Source organism: Neodiprion lecontei, chromosome 1 (assembly GCF_021901455.1).
Source record: "Neodiprion lecontei isolate iyNeoLeco1 chromosome 1, iyNeoLeco1.1, whole genome shotgun sequence".
Lineage (NCBI taxonomy): Eukaryota > Metazoa > Arthropoda > Insecta > Hymenoptera > Diprionidae > Neodiprion > Neodiprion lecontei.
This window is the reverse complement of record NC_060260.1, coordinates 39,873,801-39,895,014: the sequence shown is the minus strand read 5'-3', so window position 1 is coordinate 39,895,014 and position 21,214 is coordinate 39,873,801. Positions and strand designations below refer to the sequence as shown.

Here is a 21,214-nt window from a genome sequence, read left to right as displayed (position 1 = left end):
AGCATACCAACTAATACTTTACTCGTCTGCCAAGACGGATATAATTTGAAAGCAAGCAATCAAAAGTCTTAAAAATTCCAGCAGTCAGCCTTCCCCCCGCCCCGTTTCAAATCTTCGCGTCCTATCTTTCCGGCAGTATTTCAGTACCGTAACTCTCGTCGTTACCGGCCGAGCGAAGTGGCGACCGTTGGTTCGGGCAAGCGACGCCAGATGTCGCCAGGCTGTAGTTTGAATCTCCAGCAAACAGGATCTCGGTCCTCTGCCTAGACGCGGGGCCCGTGGGCTGGTGCGTGGGATTGATCGGGCGGCCGGCTCGTCCCCAGCAGCGAGCGAAGGTTCGGGCGGGGCGAGAGGTCGCTGGCGTCGAGGTAGCTGCCAGTACGCGTCCAGCCTGCCGCTGTCAAAAGACGTTTTTCGATCGGTTTTAGAAAAATTTGTATCGCGTTCCCGCAGGGGGAGGAGAGCTAGAGTCACGACGAAGGCACAGCCCGGGCGTAGCTCGATTTCGCTGTTAGAAAGCGAAGAAGGCACCTAAGAAAGGTGGACGAATCGCGCGGGACGATATATAAACGGAAGAGTATTCGGGAGTGTTTATGCATCAATCAAACGGCGAAGAGGTGGCGGAGTAGATCCAGAGAGAATAGAGAGCCAGAGGGAGAAGTGATATCAACTCGTAGTTTTGGAAGAAAAATAGAAGTGACCGCGCGTCGCCGGTGAACGATTCAGAGTATATATATACATATAAAAAAAATAAAAATTTTTTTTTCAAAAAACGCGTAAGGAGAAACGGCAGAGCGTATACCCCCCGTTTGGATTGTGTAAAAAGTACCAACCCACCTCCTGAGAGACGGGGCTGTGCCGGGGCTTACGATTCTCAAATTATCGATCAAATACATAGTATCGGAAAATACAAGTGACCGGGAGTGCGCGAAAAAAAATCCCCAATAATTCTCTCGTCGCGATATCACGGTGATATAATTATCGGCAAAAAAAAAAAAAAAAAACGGTACAATACAAGCGAGAACGCATCGTTACGGGGATAATAATCGAAATTCAAAATCCATCATTCGAGAATAAAGCAGGGAGTTAACGACCCGCAAAGGCAGTGTGATACGATTAAAGGCAGAGGCAGCCAGGCGATCCGACGGAGTCGAAAGTCCAGGGTGTATGAATGTCCGAGTTCCGCGGTGCTGCAACGGCGCGGTTTAACCACCCTTGGACATAGGAAGCAGGAGACGTGCGAGGAGGAAGCCGTTTCATCGGTCTCCGAGTTCGCGGGGTGGCTTCGAAAGTAAGTGATGACGAAAAGGGTAGAGAGAGAGAGGGAAAGAGACAGAGGGAGAGAGCGAGAGAGAGAGAGAAAATGAAAATGAAAAAATAAGGGAAACAACCGCCGCCGACTCCCTAGGCTCGAATATGGCACTCCAATCAAACGCGGGCGGCGTTCCGCTCCTCGGACGGGGGAGAGAGGCGAGTCAATTGCTTTGCGGCCGCCGCTTCGCTGGTGGCGTGCGTAGGAGGGTGCGTGCAGTGCCACCGCCGCTGCTCGATCCCTCGCGATGTCGGCTTATCACCGTCTTTCCGTCCCCGCGTCTCGTTTCCCGTTCGCGCCCGCTCGGGACTCGGAGTCAATAGCTCGCAGGTACCTTCGATGTGCACGCCTTCACGTGCTCCGAGCAGACCCAGTGTGAATTTCGGGGCGATATTTCGGCGAACCAGTATTGTCGTTGAGCGAATGAAGCGCGAGGAGGATCGTCTGCTGTTGCTGTTCCGCTCGAAGCTAGCCGCGGTCGAACGTTCGAAATTCAAATTTGGAAACAAGTATTCGAAAAGCGTAGCGAATCGTAATCGTCGTTGAGCGAACGAAGCGCGAGAACGATCGTCTGCTGTTGACGTTTGGCTCGAAGCAAGCCGCGGTCGAACGTTCGAAATTCAAATTTGAAAATAACTATTCGAAGAGCATAGGTTGCATAGATCTGTAATACGATGCATAAGAACAGAGCATGCAGTTTATTGTGAAGATGTAGATGTCGCGCAACGCGGTTACATCCTCGTTAACAATTTTGTATTCGATCTGCGGATTCGCGCGAACAAGTAGAGGAAAACCGACAATGAAAGGACGTCGACGCGGCGCCGCGTAGTCGGTGCGTAATTATTTGCGGTAGATAGTAGATAGATACGGTGTAGATTAAAACGGGATTTTTACCGCGGTGCCCCGCTCTCGTCGTTCAGGACCGGGAACGAAACGGAGAATCGCTAGTTTGCTGGTTCGCTCTTCGCAGAGTTGCCGCTGCTTTTCACTGCTGTATCCATCGGCAGCCGGCGACCCCCACCAATGAAGCATGATGAATAAGTGCCTGCCGGAGAATCCGGAGATCGGGTCCGCCTCTGCGGCAGCTTTCGAGTTCGCTGCTACATACACGCTCATATTTCTTAAAATAAATACCCACCCCCGTGCGTACATGTCCGACACAAGTATGTATATACGTTTCGTACCGTTGTTGTACGCCGCCTCCGAGATTCAAATGTGTAATGAAGGAAAACCTCGGCGGTCGATTTTTTAACTTCGTGAAAAACGAATTGTTCCTCGTTCAAGCTGCTGCATGCCCGACGTTGCGTGTTCTTTCGACGACTTTTTTTTCCTGCTACTTTCGTCACGCCTTTCTTTTTACGTAGGTATATTAATTACAATAATAAGGCACGTTAGGGAGCACGAAAGAAAATTTAACTCGAGTTTGATTTCGATTAGAATCTCGTTATTATCGATTAGATTCCGTTCGAAATGGATTGTTTCATTCACGATTTATTCAAGAAGAAGCTGAAGCTAGCAGCCAGAGTTAAACTTTTTGGAAATGGAAAAATGCATTTTAGTTTCATCCTCTTAATTCTATAAAAGTATCGGAGGTTCAAGGTTTTTTCACGAAATTTTGACTATCGGTCTTCGCTACCTTATTCGAATGAACATTAGAACGTTTCGCTGTGGATTCTGGATGCTAGGGTTCATCCTCGTGAATTTAATGGCATGTGTGTTATCAACTGCGAGAATCGTATCTCGCGTTCTTACAAGAGAATCGCTGACGTTCGCGTAACGAGTCTTGAATAATTGTTAAGCGGTTAGAAAAAAACCAAAAGAAACGAAAGCAACGTACGAGGTAGATAAATTTCAAATGCACACATGTTACGTGCATGTATGTACAGTATTTAACGAAGCGGGGCAAGATACGTGTATAACGGTCTCTGAAGTCCGGAAATTTCGGGTCAAATTTAAATTAACGCATCTCTTCCGCAGCGATGTAGGTATATAATGCGGTATAATACGTGCGGTGAGGATTATACCTACGTACATATGTATATGTTATACGTAGTAAGATGGGAGTCGAAAATAAGGAAGAATTAAATTCGACTGTAGCGGAAGTTTTTTTAATTCTAATTCACTATTCATGCGTACCTTATCTACAACAAATGTAAATAGATGAATTAATTAGAGAGTCATACCTATTACTGTCGTGAAAAGTTGGCAGTACTGCACATACGTACGTTGTACTCGTCGTAGTGTATAATAATTTACACGGGAAGTTGCATAATTTACGGGTTATACAGGTATCCGTATTATCATACTAATCATAAGGCGTATTATACACTTTTTAATGTGTGTGTATATATATATATATATATAAATGACGCAATACCTAATTATCGTGAAGGTTAAAAGGATTGCCATAATTTGTATTTCACATTATAACTCGGTTTTTATTTTTGTGCAGATTGTAGGATTTAAAAGTGTTTACATAAATATAAACAAAGTTCTGGACTAGCGTGCCGGTATTTATAATATGTTATATATATACGACTTATATTTTTTATATTTCGCCACCAAGAAGAAAAAAATTGTTGAGAAAAAGTGATAACGCCAAAGCATCGGCCGAAACATATGATGTACATTAATTATCTTGCATACAAAAGATTTTTATCGAGATCCGAAACTGCAACGTGTTTTTTTGCATGTTTGTATACCGTTGTGTATATATATATATATATATAGAGGTGTATATAGACAAATGCTGGTTGTTAAACTGAAAGACGTCATAATTATAATTTCCGGCGGCAAAGAATATATAAAACAATTTAATGTACAAGCATGATAACCGCGAAAGAAGCACGAAGTATGTTACGTTTTTTCTTTTGTGCAGGCAGCACATTATGGGAAAAATCATATAATAAAATGAGATTAAAGTTCGTAATGTTGATGTAACGACAATGCATGTTCTAAAAAAAACGTCGATGTTGCGCAAGTTAAGATATCGGGTTATCTGTAAATTCCGTAAATCGTCATACAGCAGTGTATGAAACTCTTAATATTTTGTAATTCTGAAACTGCAAAATAATGACGTGTTTCTTTTTCTATCGCATTGATATCGTTAAATGTTATTCGATTCTTATAAAACGTGACAACGATATTTATTGTGATGAGTAGAAAAGTGGAATAAAGAAAATCGATCTACTAGATTTAGCGATCGTTGAAACAAAGCATCGATTATCCAAGTTTGTTGCGCGTTGATTATATTTCCATTCTTTTTAATTTTTCTATTTCTCTATTCTCAAGGACATATATATGTATAATCTATATTACAGTATACGGCGATTCAATAAATGCTCAACTTTTACGGCTATAACCGTATACAATAACAAGTAAAATTATCATATTTGTAAAAGCATCGAGATGATTTTTGATTAACACAAAATGTATAATTATATATATGTGTGTGTGTGTGTATGGCCCGGATGAATGTGTATTCAAAATTACAAAATATGTACATAAATAATATAGACTTGTGGAAAAAATATGGAGTAAAAAATAACAACTACATATTGTCGAGTATAACACACTTTATTTTGACATATATGTACGTATAATATAGAGTTGAAAATTAAAATACGCAAATAAAGTAATGTATTATTTTTTTCGTAAGTCTATTTTCTAGGTATGTACACTTGGGGACAATGAATCTGAGACGGCTAATTTTTTGCACTAGACAGTTATGTTGGCAACACGGAGAAACCTACAGCGCCACAGTCGGCCGAGCGCGAAACAAACTCAATCTCAATAAACATAACATAACCCATGGCCGTCGAATCTGCGCTGTAGGTTTCTCCGTGTTGCCAACATAACCGTCTAGTGTAAAAAATGAACAGTCTCAAATTCATTGTCCCCAAGTGTACATATTTCGTAATTTTGAATAAACATTTATCCGGGTCCTAATTGTATAATAATTTCGGCATCGCACGAATCAGTTTCAGGATCGTCCGGAAATAGGCGTAAGGGTGGCGGCGTCCCGAGGTGGTCGACGCCGAAGGTAGCTCGGTGGGCCGACGAGTTTTGGGGGGGCGCGAGGGTTGCGTCGTGTCCGATCGCCGGGGGTGGAATAACAAGGGGCGGGGGTGGCGTTTGTGAAGGCAACCTGCGGCAAGATGGGCTGCGCCATGTCAGCGGAAGAGCGGGCCGCTCTGGCCCGCAGCAAGCAGATCGAGAAGAATCTCAAGGAGGATGGTATCCAGGCCGCCAAGGACATCAAGCTCCTGCTTCTCGGTGAGTTAGTTGACATTAATCGTATAGGTACTCCACTACCTGCCGCGGTGTTTTATTTGAATAATGTTTATTGTGATGTTCAGGTGTTTTTCACGAGGCTGAAGTTAGTAACGTTATTGTAATGATTCACGCTTTTTAAAACCCGTTATTTCATAATTTCAGGAATCTTTGTAATGCAGTGAATTGTAATAAGGCAAAGTGGTAATTCACATTTTCAAAACTTGGCCACTCCAAAGTCACTACAAATTTGCAAAATATGTAGTGATTTTTTCCCCAATGTTTCGTTACGCTAAAGTTACTAACTTCAGCCTCATGTGTTTTCAGCGTCGTGTCACGCGACCAATTTTCTTTCCACCAGAAGCCGTCTTATTCTTTCATGAAACATCGATTCGGATTGAAATTTTTCGTCATCCGATCGTTTTGATGTCAGGAAGTAAGATCTGATCACCAAGGACCGACAAATTGTCGTACGAATTAGTAATCGAATAATTTTAAAAACATAACCTCAAAGTCCGTCTCGCGATGAAATAAGTTGATGAAAAATTTTCACGATATTTATTCAGTCCTATTTGACCAGAGCACACTTTTAGACAATGGCTCCATCATTTTACAAGAAATTCCAAATCCATTCAACGTTTTACAAAAAAAAAAAAAAAAAATCGATAGATTCTCATAAAAACTCTTAAATCGGTCACGTGACACTCACGCTACAAACACCTAAATCCTTCTCCCCAATTTCATCATACAAATTTTGTACTACAAGTAATTATTGTACCTAAAGCAGCCTGCAGTCAGTTTGCTGGCAGGTGTTTTTTTTATGAGTTTAGGATTTACCTGTTGCCCAGCATGCAGAGGGCATTTTCCTTCTGCAGATAGCGTTTTAAAATGTTTGAAAAAATTTTCTTCACATGTTTATATTTCTTGCTTACTGTACAACCGCTACGATAAAGCGTGGACTGGGTTCTATAAGTTGTAAGGGTATACGTGCGTACACATATAAACATATACACGCGGTGGTGTACAAATATTGTCTTTGTGAAAAATATTTTTGCCGGAAGTCAAGTCGAGAGATTTCCTGTAGTTCGAAGAAAAAGGGAAAGAGAAGAAAAAAAGAAAGTGAAGATAAGCAATAATAATAATAATAATAATAATAATAATAATAACAACAATAAGCAGCCGAGATAAGAAAGAGATAGATCAAGAGATAGAAAAAGAATAAAAAATTCCGGCCGTATTACACATTACGTAATATATTCATATATATGTATACATGTATATACATAGTACATTAAGAGATTTAGATTTCAGGAATGTCAAACTTGACCCGTTACATAGGAAATGTGGAGAAAGAAATTCGGATCGTTTTTACGGCATTCGCGCGTGGTTATTATCTTGTTTCATATTTGTATATATACATGTATGTAGGTGTGCGAGGTACAACTAACATAACTTGATCAATTACATAGCGTGCGTTTTTAGTTAGTTGTATTATTGTCACAATTGCGCGAACCTCGATGCCGTGGGCCTTTTAATTCTTTTAATTCCCTCAATTCTTCTGCTGCTACCACCGACAATTCCGGCTCTAATAATTACCCATGCAGCCTCGTTGACCCCCTCAAAACGCCGCCGTAATTCAACACCTTACCCATAGATATCGCCTACATTTTCCAACAACGTATTATTTTACACGGGGCTTGCGATGCTCGCTGTTTTATATCGCACAATTCTCACATCCTCAATTTATTGCCCTGCAATAAAATGACGCGGGCAGTAAGTACATTGTCTTATTTCGCACGATTCCTGTCGCAGAATATGATTGTTTTAAAAAGAAATTGTGGAAAGAGAATACGAGAAGATTAAGGGAATGTGTCCCCCTGATTTCGGCGTCTCTTCTTCCTCCTCACATCGGCTCGTGCAATCTCTTTCTTTCTGTTTACGTTACGACGGACGGACTGACGAACGGGGGTGGGGTGGTGCTATTTTTTCGTCGTTCTATTTTCGGCACTCCTCCTCTCTCTTACTCTCTTTATCTATCTATCTATCTATCTAACCGTCTATCTATCCATCCACCCGGGAGGCCTGTCTGAAACTATAATGTTAAATTCACTTGGTACGTGTATAACTATCCTATATACATATATGTATACGCATTAGGGTGGTATTTTTGTTTTTTTTTTGTTTCAAATTTTTTTCTTACTCATTACTTACCCTTCGGAAAGTTAGTTTTTAGCCTCAAACGAAGCGTCGTGAAACCGGAACTCGGTGGCAAAATTCTATGAGCTGTCTCATCCGGTTTGAATTTTTTAAACACTCTAACCGAAATATCTTGAAAACTGTACAAGTTGAGAAGTTGGAATTTTGATTTTATTTTGCGGATAATAAAATTTTCTTTAAAAAATGTGACTACTACGTGATATTATTTATATCAGCTTAGAACACGGGTGAGATGAAAATTGACTAGGTAATAAGCGTCTTCATTCATTTATTCAATTCACTCAACTTTAAACGTTCGTATCGAATTGAAGATGAACATTTAGGTGTATAGTAGTCTCGACCTTTTTCTTATAGAAAATTTGACTATCTACAAAATGAAACCGAAAACAGTTTCCCAACTCGTAAAGTTTTCGAGATATTTCGGTTAGCGTGTTTGGAAAATTCAAACCGGATGAGACACCTTTTAGAATTTCGCTACCGAGTTCCGGTTTTACGAGGCTTTGTTTGATGATAAAAAATAACTTTTCGAAGCGTACCTAAGAAAATAAAGTTGAGAAAAATCACCCTAATATACATAAATATATTTATAGCTCCATTTTGTCAACTCGTTTGGAGGAGATTTTAAAATTTTGTTAATGTCGCGATACCGGAGTGTTCCATTTTCACACAATATAAAATAATCACATACGAATACAGTTAGTGTCGAAAGCTTCGGTATTATTACGTAGTTGAATTGAAAATCTGATCTGACACACAATAAACTTCGGCTCTGACTACGGCTAGAAGTATAATTCATTACACACGTGTATAGAATTCGATGTCGAAGTATATTTGAATGTATAAATGTATAAATATGTAACTATGTCACTTATTTTTGGATAACTGTGATAGCATCTTTTTATGCACTAGTTGAATGACGTGGATAATTTTAGCTGTTATTCTACAAACGATTGAGCAGCTCAAAAAAGTGAGCCGCGATATTTTTTACGCCAAATAACTATAATTAGTACAAAATTCAAACGGAGGAAATTTCTGGTTGACAATTTTTCTCCCGTGATATATTTCTAATATGTATTTAAAGAAAACCAAAAAAATGAGAAATCGTTCGAGACTGTTAAATTTTTTGTCATTATTCCGCGGTTTTGCGATTTTAACGTTTGAAATGAATCCGATTCGCGGATCGGACGCTACGATATTTTGGTAAAATAAAATGTAAAGGTACATTTCGCGTCGTACCAGCTTTCAGAAACTGTATCCAATTTCTATTACCGTTGAGACTGAACACGCCGATGTTAAATATAGAGCAAAGAAGATACGTTAATTAAATACATACACCGTGCGAAATTTAATAACGCGTTTACATCCTTGCTATTTGTATTTCCTTTCGCTTTTCACTTCGATCTTCTTACCATTGAATAATCTTTAGGTTGAAGCATTTTTGCGTTTTGACGTTTGCTATTCTTTCTCTCTTTCTCTCTCTCAATCTCTTTCTCTTTTTCTCTCTCCGCTGTCTCTTGCTCGCGTTATTCGTTTCTCCTCGCCTATTTCTGGCTGCATTCCAAACACAGACTCCCGACTTGGGTGGAGAAAAAAGTCTCAGAGGTTAAGTCCTGCTGGATTGTATCCTCGTTCCTTTTTTCTTATTTTTCATCTTCTTGTCTTTTTTACCCCGTCTCGCAACCCTTCAAAGGACTGTCCTGCTGTAACACCGTGGGAAATATAACACCTGCAACAAAATGCGTATGCAGGCAAATTAGGTATACATACACATATTATAATACTTAAAAACCGAAAACCAAACCGTTAATGCAGCGTTAAACCTGCATAGCTAATTCTTTCGCTTTTGCCTGAGAAATTTGAATTTTTCCATGATACAATAACTTTCCCCTTATTTACAATTTCTTCACCTATCACGAATATAATCTTTCCTCTCATTCGTGATCTAAAAACGAATCTCTTTTTCCCATGGGAGTAAAAAATGAAACAGGAAAAAATTTCAAAGCACGTGACTTTTCTAATAAAGTCTGGTTAAACTGGACAGGAGTGAAACTTTAGGAGTGAATTCCTTGAAAAAAACCGAGACTAAAATCCCTTTACCCGAACTCGCTGGGACTTACGGTTTTCAAACTATAGAATTTTCAAGTCCACCAATCAGGCAGCGCGACGTAGGCTTAGACCCGCCCCGCCGGAGTCACGTGGAGGGAACCTGATTGGCCGGCCGTTAAAACTAGCGTAACTCGAAAACTCTCGGTCGCTCAGTGTCCGCGCAAAAGAACTTTACCCTCTAAATTCTTCGAGGAATCAACTCGTCAGGTTTGTTTTTTTGCATCTCTGCACGCAATCCGAGCCTCCGGCCTCACGACGGTTATTATTACACAGAAGTAACTTCGGGCGTGATTTACAAGCCTCGACGAAAAAATATCTCCCACTGCCTTGAAAGTGAGTACGACGAGGCGACACATGGTGACGGTATGTTGGCAATGAGGTGGGTACGAAGGTACAGCAACTAGTTGGGGGGCAGCTACCAAGGCATAAACGAAGACGAGCATCTGTCTGTCTGGTCGTCTGGCGACTGACTGACTGACTGACTGACTGACTGACTGACAACAGACTGTGCCAGTCTTCCACCTCCTCCTTCTTCGAGGCCCTGATCTTTCCTCTTTTCATCCTCCTGACCTCTCGTCGCGACTGTATAACTGTCATAGCACGGCGGCAGAAGCATTTTTCACAATGAAACAGACACAATGTTGCTAACCAGGCGACGTGAATTGGTTCACAATAGCATTTGCCGATCGGTACAGGTATAGGTACTGAATACAACTTATTACGCATACCTATAACAGTATATGGTGTATGCGAGGTCCGTACGCCGCTGGCTAATTGCATTGTGCGAAATGGCCAATTACACGTGATCGCGTCGTCTCTTGGGCATTACAGGTACCTACCTTGTACATTCTGCATCTATTCCTCCCTGTCGCCCTGTTGTACGACGAGTTAGACCAAGAGAAGAGTCGAGTCGTCTGCACCGTGGAACGGTTGAAGAGCATGGTTTGGACAGGCTTGAGAAAAAAAATAGCACGAAAAGATAAAGGAAACGAACCTATAGTACACAAAAACCTGCATAAACTGCAAAAAGGGACAAAGGCGTTCTCTACAATTATTCAAATATTTTTTGCCCGTATACCGTGAAGCTGCAGCGCTGAAAATAATTACCTATTGACAGTTCGGAGAGGGACCGGCAGTAGTAATATCGTGTAATGTTAAAAACAAGGGATCGTTGAACGTACAAGCGTCAATGAATCATTTTCAGTGTTGACTATGCGCTGTGGCGGTTAGACGGTAATTAACGATCGTTGAATGACTAACGCTCAGTCAGAGGTTAACGATCATCATTGGTCGATCGAAAAGGAAAGAGGGGGGCGCTCGAGGCTCGTTTAGTTTTTTGCTAGAGACCAGAAGCGACGCGTTGGGATGTTTTCAAGAAGATCAGGGGGCGAGCAGCCATCGGCATCTTGCTCACACCCAGCAGCTAAGACGAGGGGGTGATAACAATTGTTGGCGGTATGGGAATCGGAGAGCGAGCGAAGGCAGTGGTGAGATGAAATTTTACCAGGGTTTAATACCCTTTCATGTATATATTTTTCCTTGCATACGTGCGATTCACTTGAAATTTTGCGCACATGGGCTTTTGGGGTCGCCGATTACGAATCTGAACTCGAAATTCGAAAATCCAAAATGCCGGATCCAATATGGTGGACAAACAAAAACAGCAAGGAGAAAAATTTTGAAAAAATTCTGATAAATAAATGAATTTTATATTTTTTTCGCAGACTTGGTGATACTTGAGGGACCATGTGGAAGTAAAAAAAAATTGGCATATGTTACCAAAAAAGTAGTGTGATAAATAAAAAGCTGCAAAAAAAGGTGGGAAGCGCGAATTAACGGCTTAAACAAACCACTGTATAAAATTGTGCACAACTTCGCATTTCCGCTCCCTAAAAATCGCCATAAACCTCCTTTTACCAACATTGCCTTGTATCGCCTTCAAGCTGAACCGAAAATTTTTCAAATTCCATCATTATTTGTCAATATCTGGTTGAAAATTCTCCATAATATTCCTCGGCAAATTCTAAACTAGGCGAGGCGTGCAGCGTCACAAAACTAGTTTTGCCGCGACGCGGTGGTTATGTTGGTTTTTCGTAAGGAAGAAAAACGCGGAAAAGAGTAACTCTGCCGATGCGGGGCGGGTCGCGGGGTGTTAAACGTTGGTTATAAGTGAAAACCGAGGGAACGCGGCTCTTGTTTATTGCTATAACCAGAACCCGCACATGACGTCATCCTCCGACACTGTTGCCTGATTCTATATCCGATTAATAGCCCGGGGTTGCCGCAAGCTCCGTGAGGAAGAGAGGGGGGGGGGGGGGGGGGGAAGATCGCCTTCGCCTCATCGATAACGCGACGCCGATCTATAGTTTAATACCGTGAAAAACAAAATAAAATAAAAAAATTAAAAAAAATAAAGAGAAACGAAAGAAATACGCAACCAAAGAGTCGAATCGCGGTACCAGCCGTTCCATTTCTGATCGATCGGGGACCTTGACCCTGCAGCTATTCAAGTTTGACTCGTCACCGCAGCTAGCGAATCTGCACCTTGACCAATGATGAATAGCGAAAATATCCTATTGCAGATGTTGTCGCAACGTGAGAGTGAAGTTAGTAACGTTAGCTTAACGATGCATGTTTAGAAACAAATCGTTACTTCGTACTTTCATAGCAAGGTTAAAAATTTAGCAAATCATGATGAACAAAACATGGTCTTATTTTGAGAAGTCAACTCCTTGCAAAGTTATTCTAAAATTGACGAAAAATGATTTTGTTACCCTGATGTTTCGTTGCGTTAGCGTAACTAACTCCAGTCTCATGTCGCAAGCATATTTTGATATTCAATTTTCCCTGGTTACGTGAAAGAAATCAATCCTGTTTGCATCGTGGCCAGATGGTCTTTCAGGAACTTGTTTTCGTCCATCGACCATCGTCAAACGACGATTATATGCGACCAAACTCGATTGTACCAGAGTACCTGTAAATAGGAGTATCAATTGATTTACAATCTTTATAAGTCGAGTGTGAGATTTCACTTTTCATCGTTGGTCCGGTGCTTGAAATGTTTCAGGCAGGTTTCTCTTATACTTTACCGCTCCAACTTATACCTAGTCGGTCGAATATTGAATTCGCTTCACCGTCGATTGATGATTGTATTACATTACGATACAGACACCGCTTGATCGATCGATCTATGAGCCGTGCATTTTTTCTCTGTCTCTTCATCCATTCTTACCCTTTTTCGGTTATATCCATCAATGTCCGTATCCCACCCTTTTACTTCTTGGCGTTCTATCAACTCTTACCGGGAGTTATTCGTGCTGAAATGCAGCTCAATATGTCAAGGTATTACTCTGTGCTATTGCGTTCTATTGAAACTGTGATACTGAAAAATTCATTGCTAAAAATTAGAAGAGACTGATTCATCTTCGTTTGATAGCGACATGAGTTAGATTTACAGGTTATTTGATTTTTGGCTTGTTATCGACTTTTCTATTTAACTTATACATATTATCACGTAACCGGTAAGATTTTTCCAAACCGTCACTCGCCAACTCTTTACCACCATTTTATTTACTTCCATTTTACTCGCGTTACGATCCTTCTCTCTCTGTTCATCGTCTGACCTTAGTCCCTTATCGAAAGCCCGTAACGAAGTCACTGTTCGCAGCGAGAACCGATCCGATGTATGCCGTGCGCGTTACTTCGTTACACGATATTCGGTAAGAGAATCCTGCACTATTTGCAGAAATATTTTCTCTGTAGAGAAGATAACATCGGTAGAAGTCGAAGTTTGTAACGTTGTTGCAATGATGCGTCTTTTGGAAAAGAAACTCGTTATTTTGCATCTTCAGGATTACCTGAAATTTATAAAACCATCAACAAACACTTGAGATTTTGTAAATTCAATTTCTTCGGTTATTCTAAAGGTAAAAGAAAATAGTAATTTTTCTCTCAACGTTTCGATACGTTCACGTTACTAACTTCAGCCTCGTTTTTTCTCCCCCTCTTTCTCTCTCTCTCTCGCCTAGTATATTCTCTGCATTCTTCTTATCGCGGTGACGGCGCTGTGGAATATTCTTGTTTCATCGTAACGCTGCTGCTCTCTTTCACGTCGTACGAACGATTATAACTTGCATGGGATACCTAAACCGTTTCAGCATGGCAGAATTGACCATCCCGATTATCTCCCTGCTGCTTCAGACTGGCTCTAAATTCATTAAAAGTGCTTTAAATGCGTACCGAGTGGTAAATTGGTACATACTTACATTACATATATGTATATTAGATTATATAACAAAAAAATCGACTATTTTTTTCAAACTTCAAGTCCATAATATTGTGCCGATTGACGTAAAAAAAAAAAAAAAAAAAGAAATTGCTGTTCAAGTTTCAGCTCTTAATATTAATATCTACTCTTTCGAAAGTTATTCAAGGTCCTTTGTTGACATTTGACCTCTAAGTATTATTATCAAGAGTTCGAACTTGTATAATAGGATTGTTTTATTTCGTCATTTGGAAGAATATTTTCGACTTGAATCTTGAAAGGAAAAATAGTCGATTTCCTCTCGACACAGTCCGATATACATACACGTGCACACCTTAATTAATACATCTTCAAGTAGCAGCTGGTCACGTCGTAAGACGTCGTCACATCTTGTTCGCCTCGCGTGATGAAACACCGTGTCAAATCGACTAACGAGCCAGATTCGAGATGCACTCACCACCTTACGTATAACGTATTTACACTTTGCCGACGGCGCACATTCTGCATGTACCATAAATGTACACATGCACGATGTATACCTGACGACTTCGAAGCGCACGCGACTTAACGGGCTTCTCGTTAATTGCCAAGGATGGAAGAACGAAGGAAAGAGGTTTTTGGTTTTTGTCATTTCAATTCCGAGTTGTTACAGTAGAGTATTTCTCTCGTGCTGAACTTGATTCTTGTTACTTGTCACCGGATTTGGGCGTCAAGTTCAACGGCCTTTGTTTATTTCCGTTTCGACTTAATCGTGATTTGTACTTTCTTTTCATCCTTCATCGTGATTTTTATTATCTCAAACGCTTACATTCGTTGTTCAGCGATTTTATGGGTATGAAAGAGCCGATGAATGATATCTCGGAACGATTATATTATCAAATAATTGCCGAAATACCGTCGTATCGATGAGCAGGAAAATTGAATGAAAATTTGGACAACAAGCTTTCCGGGAAGAAATCGCATCGGGTCTGTAACAATACGTGTAATAATATTTTACAAAAATTGTCAATCAAACAATCTGTAAAATCGTACCGAAAATTGGTATAAATTGCGATTCGTACAAACGCGTCGTCGTTTTGACGCCGGGTATTATTGAACCAGAATTCTCAAATATCTTGTTCGCGCAAATACCTATGCAGCTTATATTACACACAGATTATACCATCATCTTTTACGTATTCGTTACACGCCCTGTGATGAATTTATTCAGTAACCGCGCACCGCAAGTTTATACGCGTGTACGCGTGTGTATAAAAAAAAAAAACAAAATAGGTGTAAAATACACGCAAGAACAACGTGTACACGTATGCATATACATGTGTATGTATATGCTTGCGGCTTTATGCAGAGAGATTTGCGAGGATGAGGTCTATGTTGTTAGCTGTAACAGCTATTACAGGCGACTACTTAACTTGAAGAGCTTTTAAAGGCGGGATAGGAGAGAGATAGAGAGAGAGAGAGAGAGAGAGAGAGAGAGAGAGAGTGAGGAGGTGGGGATGGTGGACGACGGAGTATAAAGCTCGGGTAAGAAGAGGGGGAGGCTTGCGGTAGGCAGGAAAGCAAGTTCCGCCATCATCGCGTCACGTCCGGCTATAAAGCCCCGGTATATGCGAACACGCACACACACGCATATATATATGTGTATACATACACAGACGCACACACACAGGCGCGTGTAGAATTTCGCTTCACCCACATTTTACGTATATGTATATGTACGCATTCGTTATGAAACTCATAATGAGCCGATATCCCAGTCGCGTTATCGAGCAATTTCCACCGCATGTCCATAACCTACCCGTAGGCATACATATGCATATGCGCATGCGTATATATATATATGTATATGTATACAGTTGACAGACCGAGAAAATCGGGAAAAGTCAGGGAATTATGATGGACCGTACGTAGGGAAAAACGTGTGTATTTTTTTTTCTTATAAATCGTTTTTAAACTTCAGCCGTACTTGGTAAATTCAGTTGAGCTAAACTTTCGGAAAAATTGTATTGTTCGATTTCTAATTATTTGTCCGAAGCGAAGCGGTGTCGTGTGTTTTTTTTTTTTTTTTTCTTTAAGCCAGATTTATGTATCCAAGGCCTACAACTTCTGGAGCTTTTGGTCATAGAAGCTGGCCGATGTTGCTATCTAAATTTCGTGGGGAAAAAGTTGGGGAATTTTATATGAGCAATATTGTCGCTACTCTGACGATTGTACGCGTTGGGTGTATTGATGATTTTTATTATCCTTTTGATAATTGTGTCGATGATGCAAGGGCGTACAAGTCGAATGGTTGTATAGATTTTAAAAATGCAGCTGGAACTATTCAAGTCTAATCGATTGGAAAAAGTCCTTCTTATCCGGAAAAAAAAAAAAAAATTTTCAAAACAACAAATTCAAAGTGCCAATGAACACTTTGTTATCGACAATGCCGGAGGAATCTCGTTGTTATGATATTTTGCTATAGAAAAATCGATGTAGTTCATTCGATTCCAATGAAAAATAACCCATTTTATTTGCTAACGAATTATTTACACATCGTCTGCGTGGGATAGAATTTATTGTGCAGTTCGTTAGTTGGGGGGGGGGGATGCGTTACACAAAATTTAATTCGGTTTGTTTCTGGAGAATTTACTTGCGAATTTATTTGCGAATAAAATCAGTCATAATTGTTAGTAAAAATTGGGTTTGCAGTGTGAATTGTACGATAAAAAAGAAAGAAAAAAGCATCACGGAATGTGATTTCTTTGACATTGTCAACGTGAAAACGAAGTGATCACAGTTAAACTGAAATTAATTGTTTTAAAATTTTTATCTGTACATTATGAAAACTTTTTATTCACATATGAAATCAGATTAACTTTAGTGCGACATTATTTGAAACTTTGTATCACGCTTTTGTTTCGACAATTTTTCACCGTACAATCCGTACGCCATTTTTAAGTGCAGGCTGTTTGTAATATCAATGGGAAAATCTGAAACTGATTACCAAAATTTTTTCAAACTTCTTTCAAAGCTCCAACGTAAGTGGGGGAAAAAAGAGTCCTGGTCGAGATCGGCCATGTTGTCTGGCAACGTCAGTAAAAAACGACATGGCCGACGGAGGGTTAAAGCGAAACCTGTCTTATCGACCCTGAACTGAAAACGAGAATTAATTATTTCTGCCGCAACACCTATTTACGAATTTTTAGTAACTATAACTGATCTCTCTTTTATACGAAGCGGGTAATAATTCGTATGTTATATTTTATGTTCGCAGGAGCTGGAGAGTCCGGCAAGAGTACCATCGTCAAACAGATGAAGTAAGTGTTACTATCATTACGATCGTTACGTACGCAACAATGACTATGGGAATTTCGATATTTCTTTCGTTCTTCATTGTTTTGTCACATATTAATTTTCTCATCGTTGGATGAATGTGAGAGAAAGCAAAAAAAAAAAAAAAATATATCTCCGCTAATCGAAACTGTGTCAATTGCATCATTTATACATATAGAACATTATTATTGCGAAGGGCCTTCTCCGAAAGAACTGTCGTTACATGTCATTACATTACATTCAACCGATTCTTCACTTTTCTTCTTTGCGATCCGAGAACAAGAGATGCTTTTGTATTATGTACAATGTGTAATATATATATATCTATAGATTGTCGTGTTTCTCGAACTGCACGAAAGAATCTTGCTCGGAATATCCGGCTGTCTTGCAGCTTTCAAGCTTAAATATATGTATTTTGTTTCTGCTTCGTTTTTAAAATATACAATCATTTGTCCGATTGTCCGAATATATTTTGTTTGTCTAGTTTATTTTATCATTATATTCATAATGATAATAACAAAATAAAACAATTAGAAAGAGTGAATCGGAACGATCTTTGAAAGCGATGCGGTCTGGAATAAAAATGAAGAATTAACAAACATGATTCGATAAAAATCTCGAATCGTTTTACGAATTCTTGTCGTAGTGTCAGTTCCAAGGATTCGCCGGTTTTTCGTCGGAATTTTGTATAAAATATTGCTTCCGCGTTAGAGTTAGACACACGCGTGTTTAATTTAAAAGTTCTGTACATAGAACCAAACAAAAAGAAAAGAAAAAGAACAAAAAGAATTAACGAGTATTTATTTGATCGTGAGCGACGAATTTGTGCTTCGGAAAACTGGCGAAGAAGATGTGAAGTACATAATGTTCAAAATGCGATTCGTCGCCTTTTTCGCGCTGCTGCCGATGAAAAATCTGGTCGAGAGAGTTTATAAATAATAATTACTTTGAATAATCACGCTTTGCCTGTGGCTGGCGATAATGAATAAATTCTGTATCTCACTCATATCCTTATTCATACGCTGTAATATTAGTGTATAGTATACAAAAATTGTGCTCCGAATAACTCGACGTATATATATTATATATACATATACAATTGTTCAACAATAATCGTAGAATTTTTGCGTAATATATTTGACATGAATATATTCTCGCAGGTGTTTATTTATTGCTATGGGAGGCGGTCGCGCGACCCCAAAACGACCGCAACTTCCTGTAAAAGCTTGAACGATAATTTTGTACCACAGTTTGTATCGTTCGTGAGAACAATCATTGTTCAAAGAGGAAAGATATAATTATCGAAAAGAAGCGAGAACCGAAACAATGGGAGGATTGTTTTTCTTATTCCTGTACGGTTTTTACTGTTTTCAGAATCATCCACGAGAGCGGATTCACGCCGGAAGACTTCAAACAGTACAGGCCGGTTGTCTACAGCAATACGATACAATCTCTGGTCGCCATTCTCAGAGCTATGCCCAATCTTAACATCGTCTTTTCGACCAACGAACGAGAGGTGAGAGATTCCAGGGATTTGCTTGTTTACATGCTCGTTTATTTCAACACAATAATAACAACAACAATAACATCAAAAATAATGACAACAATAATATTAATAATAATAACAACAACAACAACAAAGTACGACAAGAGTTATAGTAGAAAGAAAAGTTTGAATCTAAAAAATAAAACTGCTTATCGAGGCAGGATGTGCCGGAAAGTTATTTTCTCATCTATTCGTACGTGCGAAGGTAATGAAAAAGATATTCGCCCTGGACGTAAATCAACTGAGAAATTGAGGAATCCAACATCGTTGTTAAACAAGCGTAGTACTGAATTCGATATCTGTATGAGTCATATTTTGTAAACTATATTTTTTCCTCTTACAAGCGATAAAGTCACATCAATTGTTGAAAAATCATAGAATGTGATTGTCATCGACCTTGCCTTGTGTTGACTGAGAAAAGTTGACAATGTTGTTGAAACAATAGTAAAGAGAATATGGGATTATATAGTGCGGTCTGCCATAACCTTAAACCGTGTGAGAATCAGATGGGCAACGTATTATTTACAGTGTTGCCGTAAAAATTTACCGTCAACTTTTCTCAACGACTGTAACAAGCAGAATAACAAACTTTGTAACAATTTCTTCCTAATGTTCGTTAGTAAAGATATCAATTATACTGTTCGGGAGGGAAGAAAAGTACAGCAGAACGAGATTTGCTTACTCGGTCGGTATTCCGACATCCGATCGAAAAATAGCTGATTGTCGCGATTTTTTTTTTGTTTTTCGACGTTTAAAATACGCTAATCGGTACGATATCTTTTTTCAATATCAAATTAAAACACTCGCGGAGAAGAGAAAATTAATTTTTCAACGTTCGCTTGTGTTTTATTTTTTTTTTCTATTCTTTTTTGTTAACGGTTGAAAATGTTTTCGAAAAAAACGAGTCCTCACCGTGTAAACACGGTTGTGGCCGTAAATATTATTCGAAATAAAATTTTTAAAAAGATTATTAATCGGTATGAAAGCCGTTGAAAAAAAAAAAAAAATGTTAAAAAAAATATAAATGAAAGTGAATGTTAAAAAATTAATTTTCTCTTTTCCGCGAGTGATTTGATTTGACATTGAAAAAAAATATCGTACCGATTAGCGTATTTTGACCATGATAAAATGAAAAAAAAAAATAAAAAAATAAGATGCCTCGAATGTTGCACAACAACGATAATATCTCAACGACACGTGTCCTCCTGTGTCATAAATCGTACATCGGGTCGAGCACTAGCTTCTCAATATACATATATTCTGCAATATGTACATATGTATAGATACGTAGAAGAGAGTACATAGATACTGTATCGTAGTACAACAGGAGAGTAGCAACAGGTAAAGATGAAGCAATTATCGGCGTTGGTGTCGGCAGGTGCTACACTCTCTGCTCGAACACTCGATAGAGCCGCCAAACGCGAACGAACGAACCTCTCCAAGGGTTCTACATCCTCCTCCACATGCAAACCAGTCATCGAACAACGTGTTAAATATCGTACACCTCGACACGCTTAGCCTGCACCCTGCAACGCAACGAGACTCTTATATTATTATTGTTATTTTCACCCTTGTGCAACATCCACCCATCCACCACCTTCCTTCACCTCTTTTCCGATCGTTTTGCGGCGAATCTCCGAGCTCTCGAACCACCGCTCACAACCCGATGCTATATACCTGAATATGGTGAGAGTGGTGCAGGGTACTCGTCAGGGTACGAGCGAACTCCTCCACTGTAGTTGAATGGTTTTTTTTTACCGCTATTTATCTCGTTTTTGAAAGATCGTCGTCACTTTGGTTACACCGTTCTTTAAAGGAGATTCAAATGTCTTTTTAATATTGACTTCAGAGATGATGATTCAGGTAATAAATCTACAAGCTGTATGATATACACTTCATGCGATGTTATAAACGGTTCAAGTCACAATTGGACATCCATCCCTTGTGTAGGAGGACGACAAAGCAAAACTGTGATCATTACCTATTTGAAGATGAAGAAGGCCGACGTGCTCTTCTCTCACGGAACACTGTACCTTTCTGTACTTCTCCGCTGTCGCACAGTACCAACATCTGTATATATATATATATAGAGTTTAACGGAGGCGCGGGACGCAGCTTTGGTATATATTCGAAGCTAACGAAGGGTTGAAAAGGTCGATTGATCGGTCTTGCAGCCCAGAGA

General features: G+C 39.6%; 1 protein-coding gene across 1 annotated transcript in view; it reads left to right on the top strand.

Moving 5' to 3' along the window:
• Window positions 1–324: 324 nt before the first annotated feature.
• Window positions 325–21,214, top strand: part of LOC107217193 (guanine nucleotide-binding protein G(o) subunit alpha) — a 39,384-nt gene continuing 18,494 nt past the window's right edge. Inside the window, exons 1-4 of the mRNA XM_046746276.1 lie at window positions 325–1,291; window positions 5,293–5,587; window positions 17,428–17,470; window positions 18,861–19,002. Of these exons, the coding sequence (XP_046602232.1) occupies window positions 5,470–5,587; window positions 17,428–17,470; window positions 18,861–19,002 (303 nt within the window). The 5' untranslated portion in view covers window positions 325–1,291; window positions 5,293–5,469. The remainder of the gene's footprint in view (window positions 1,292–5,292; window positions 5,588–17,427; window positions 17,471–18,860; window positions 19,003–21,214) is intronic.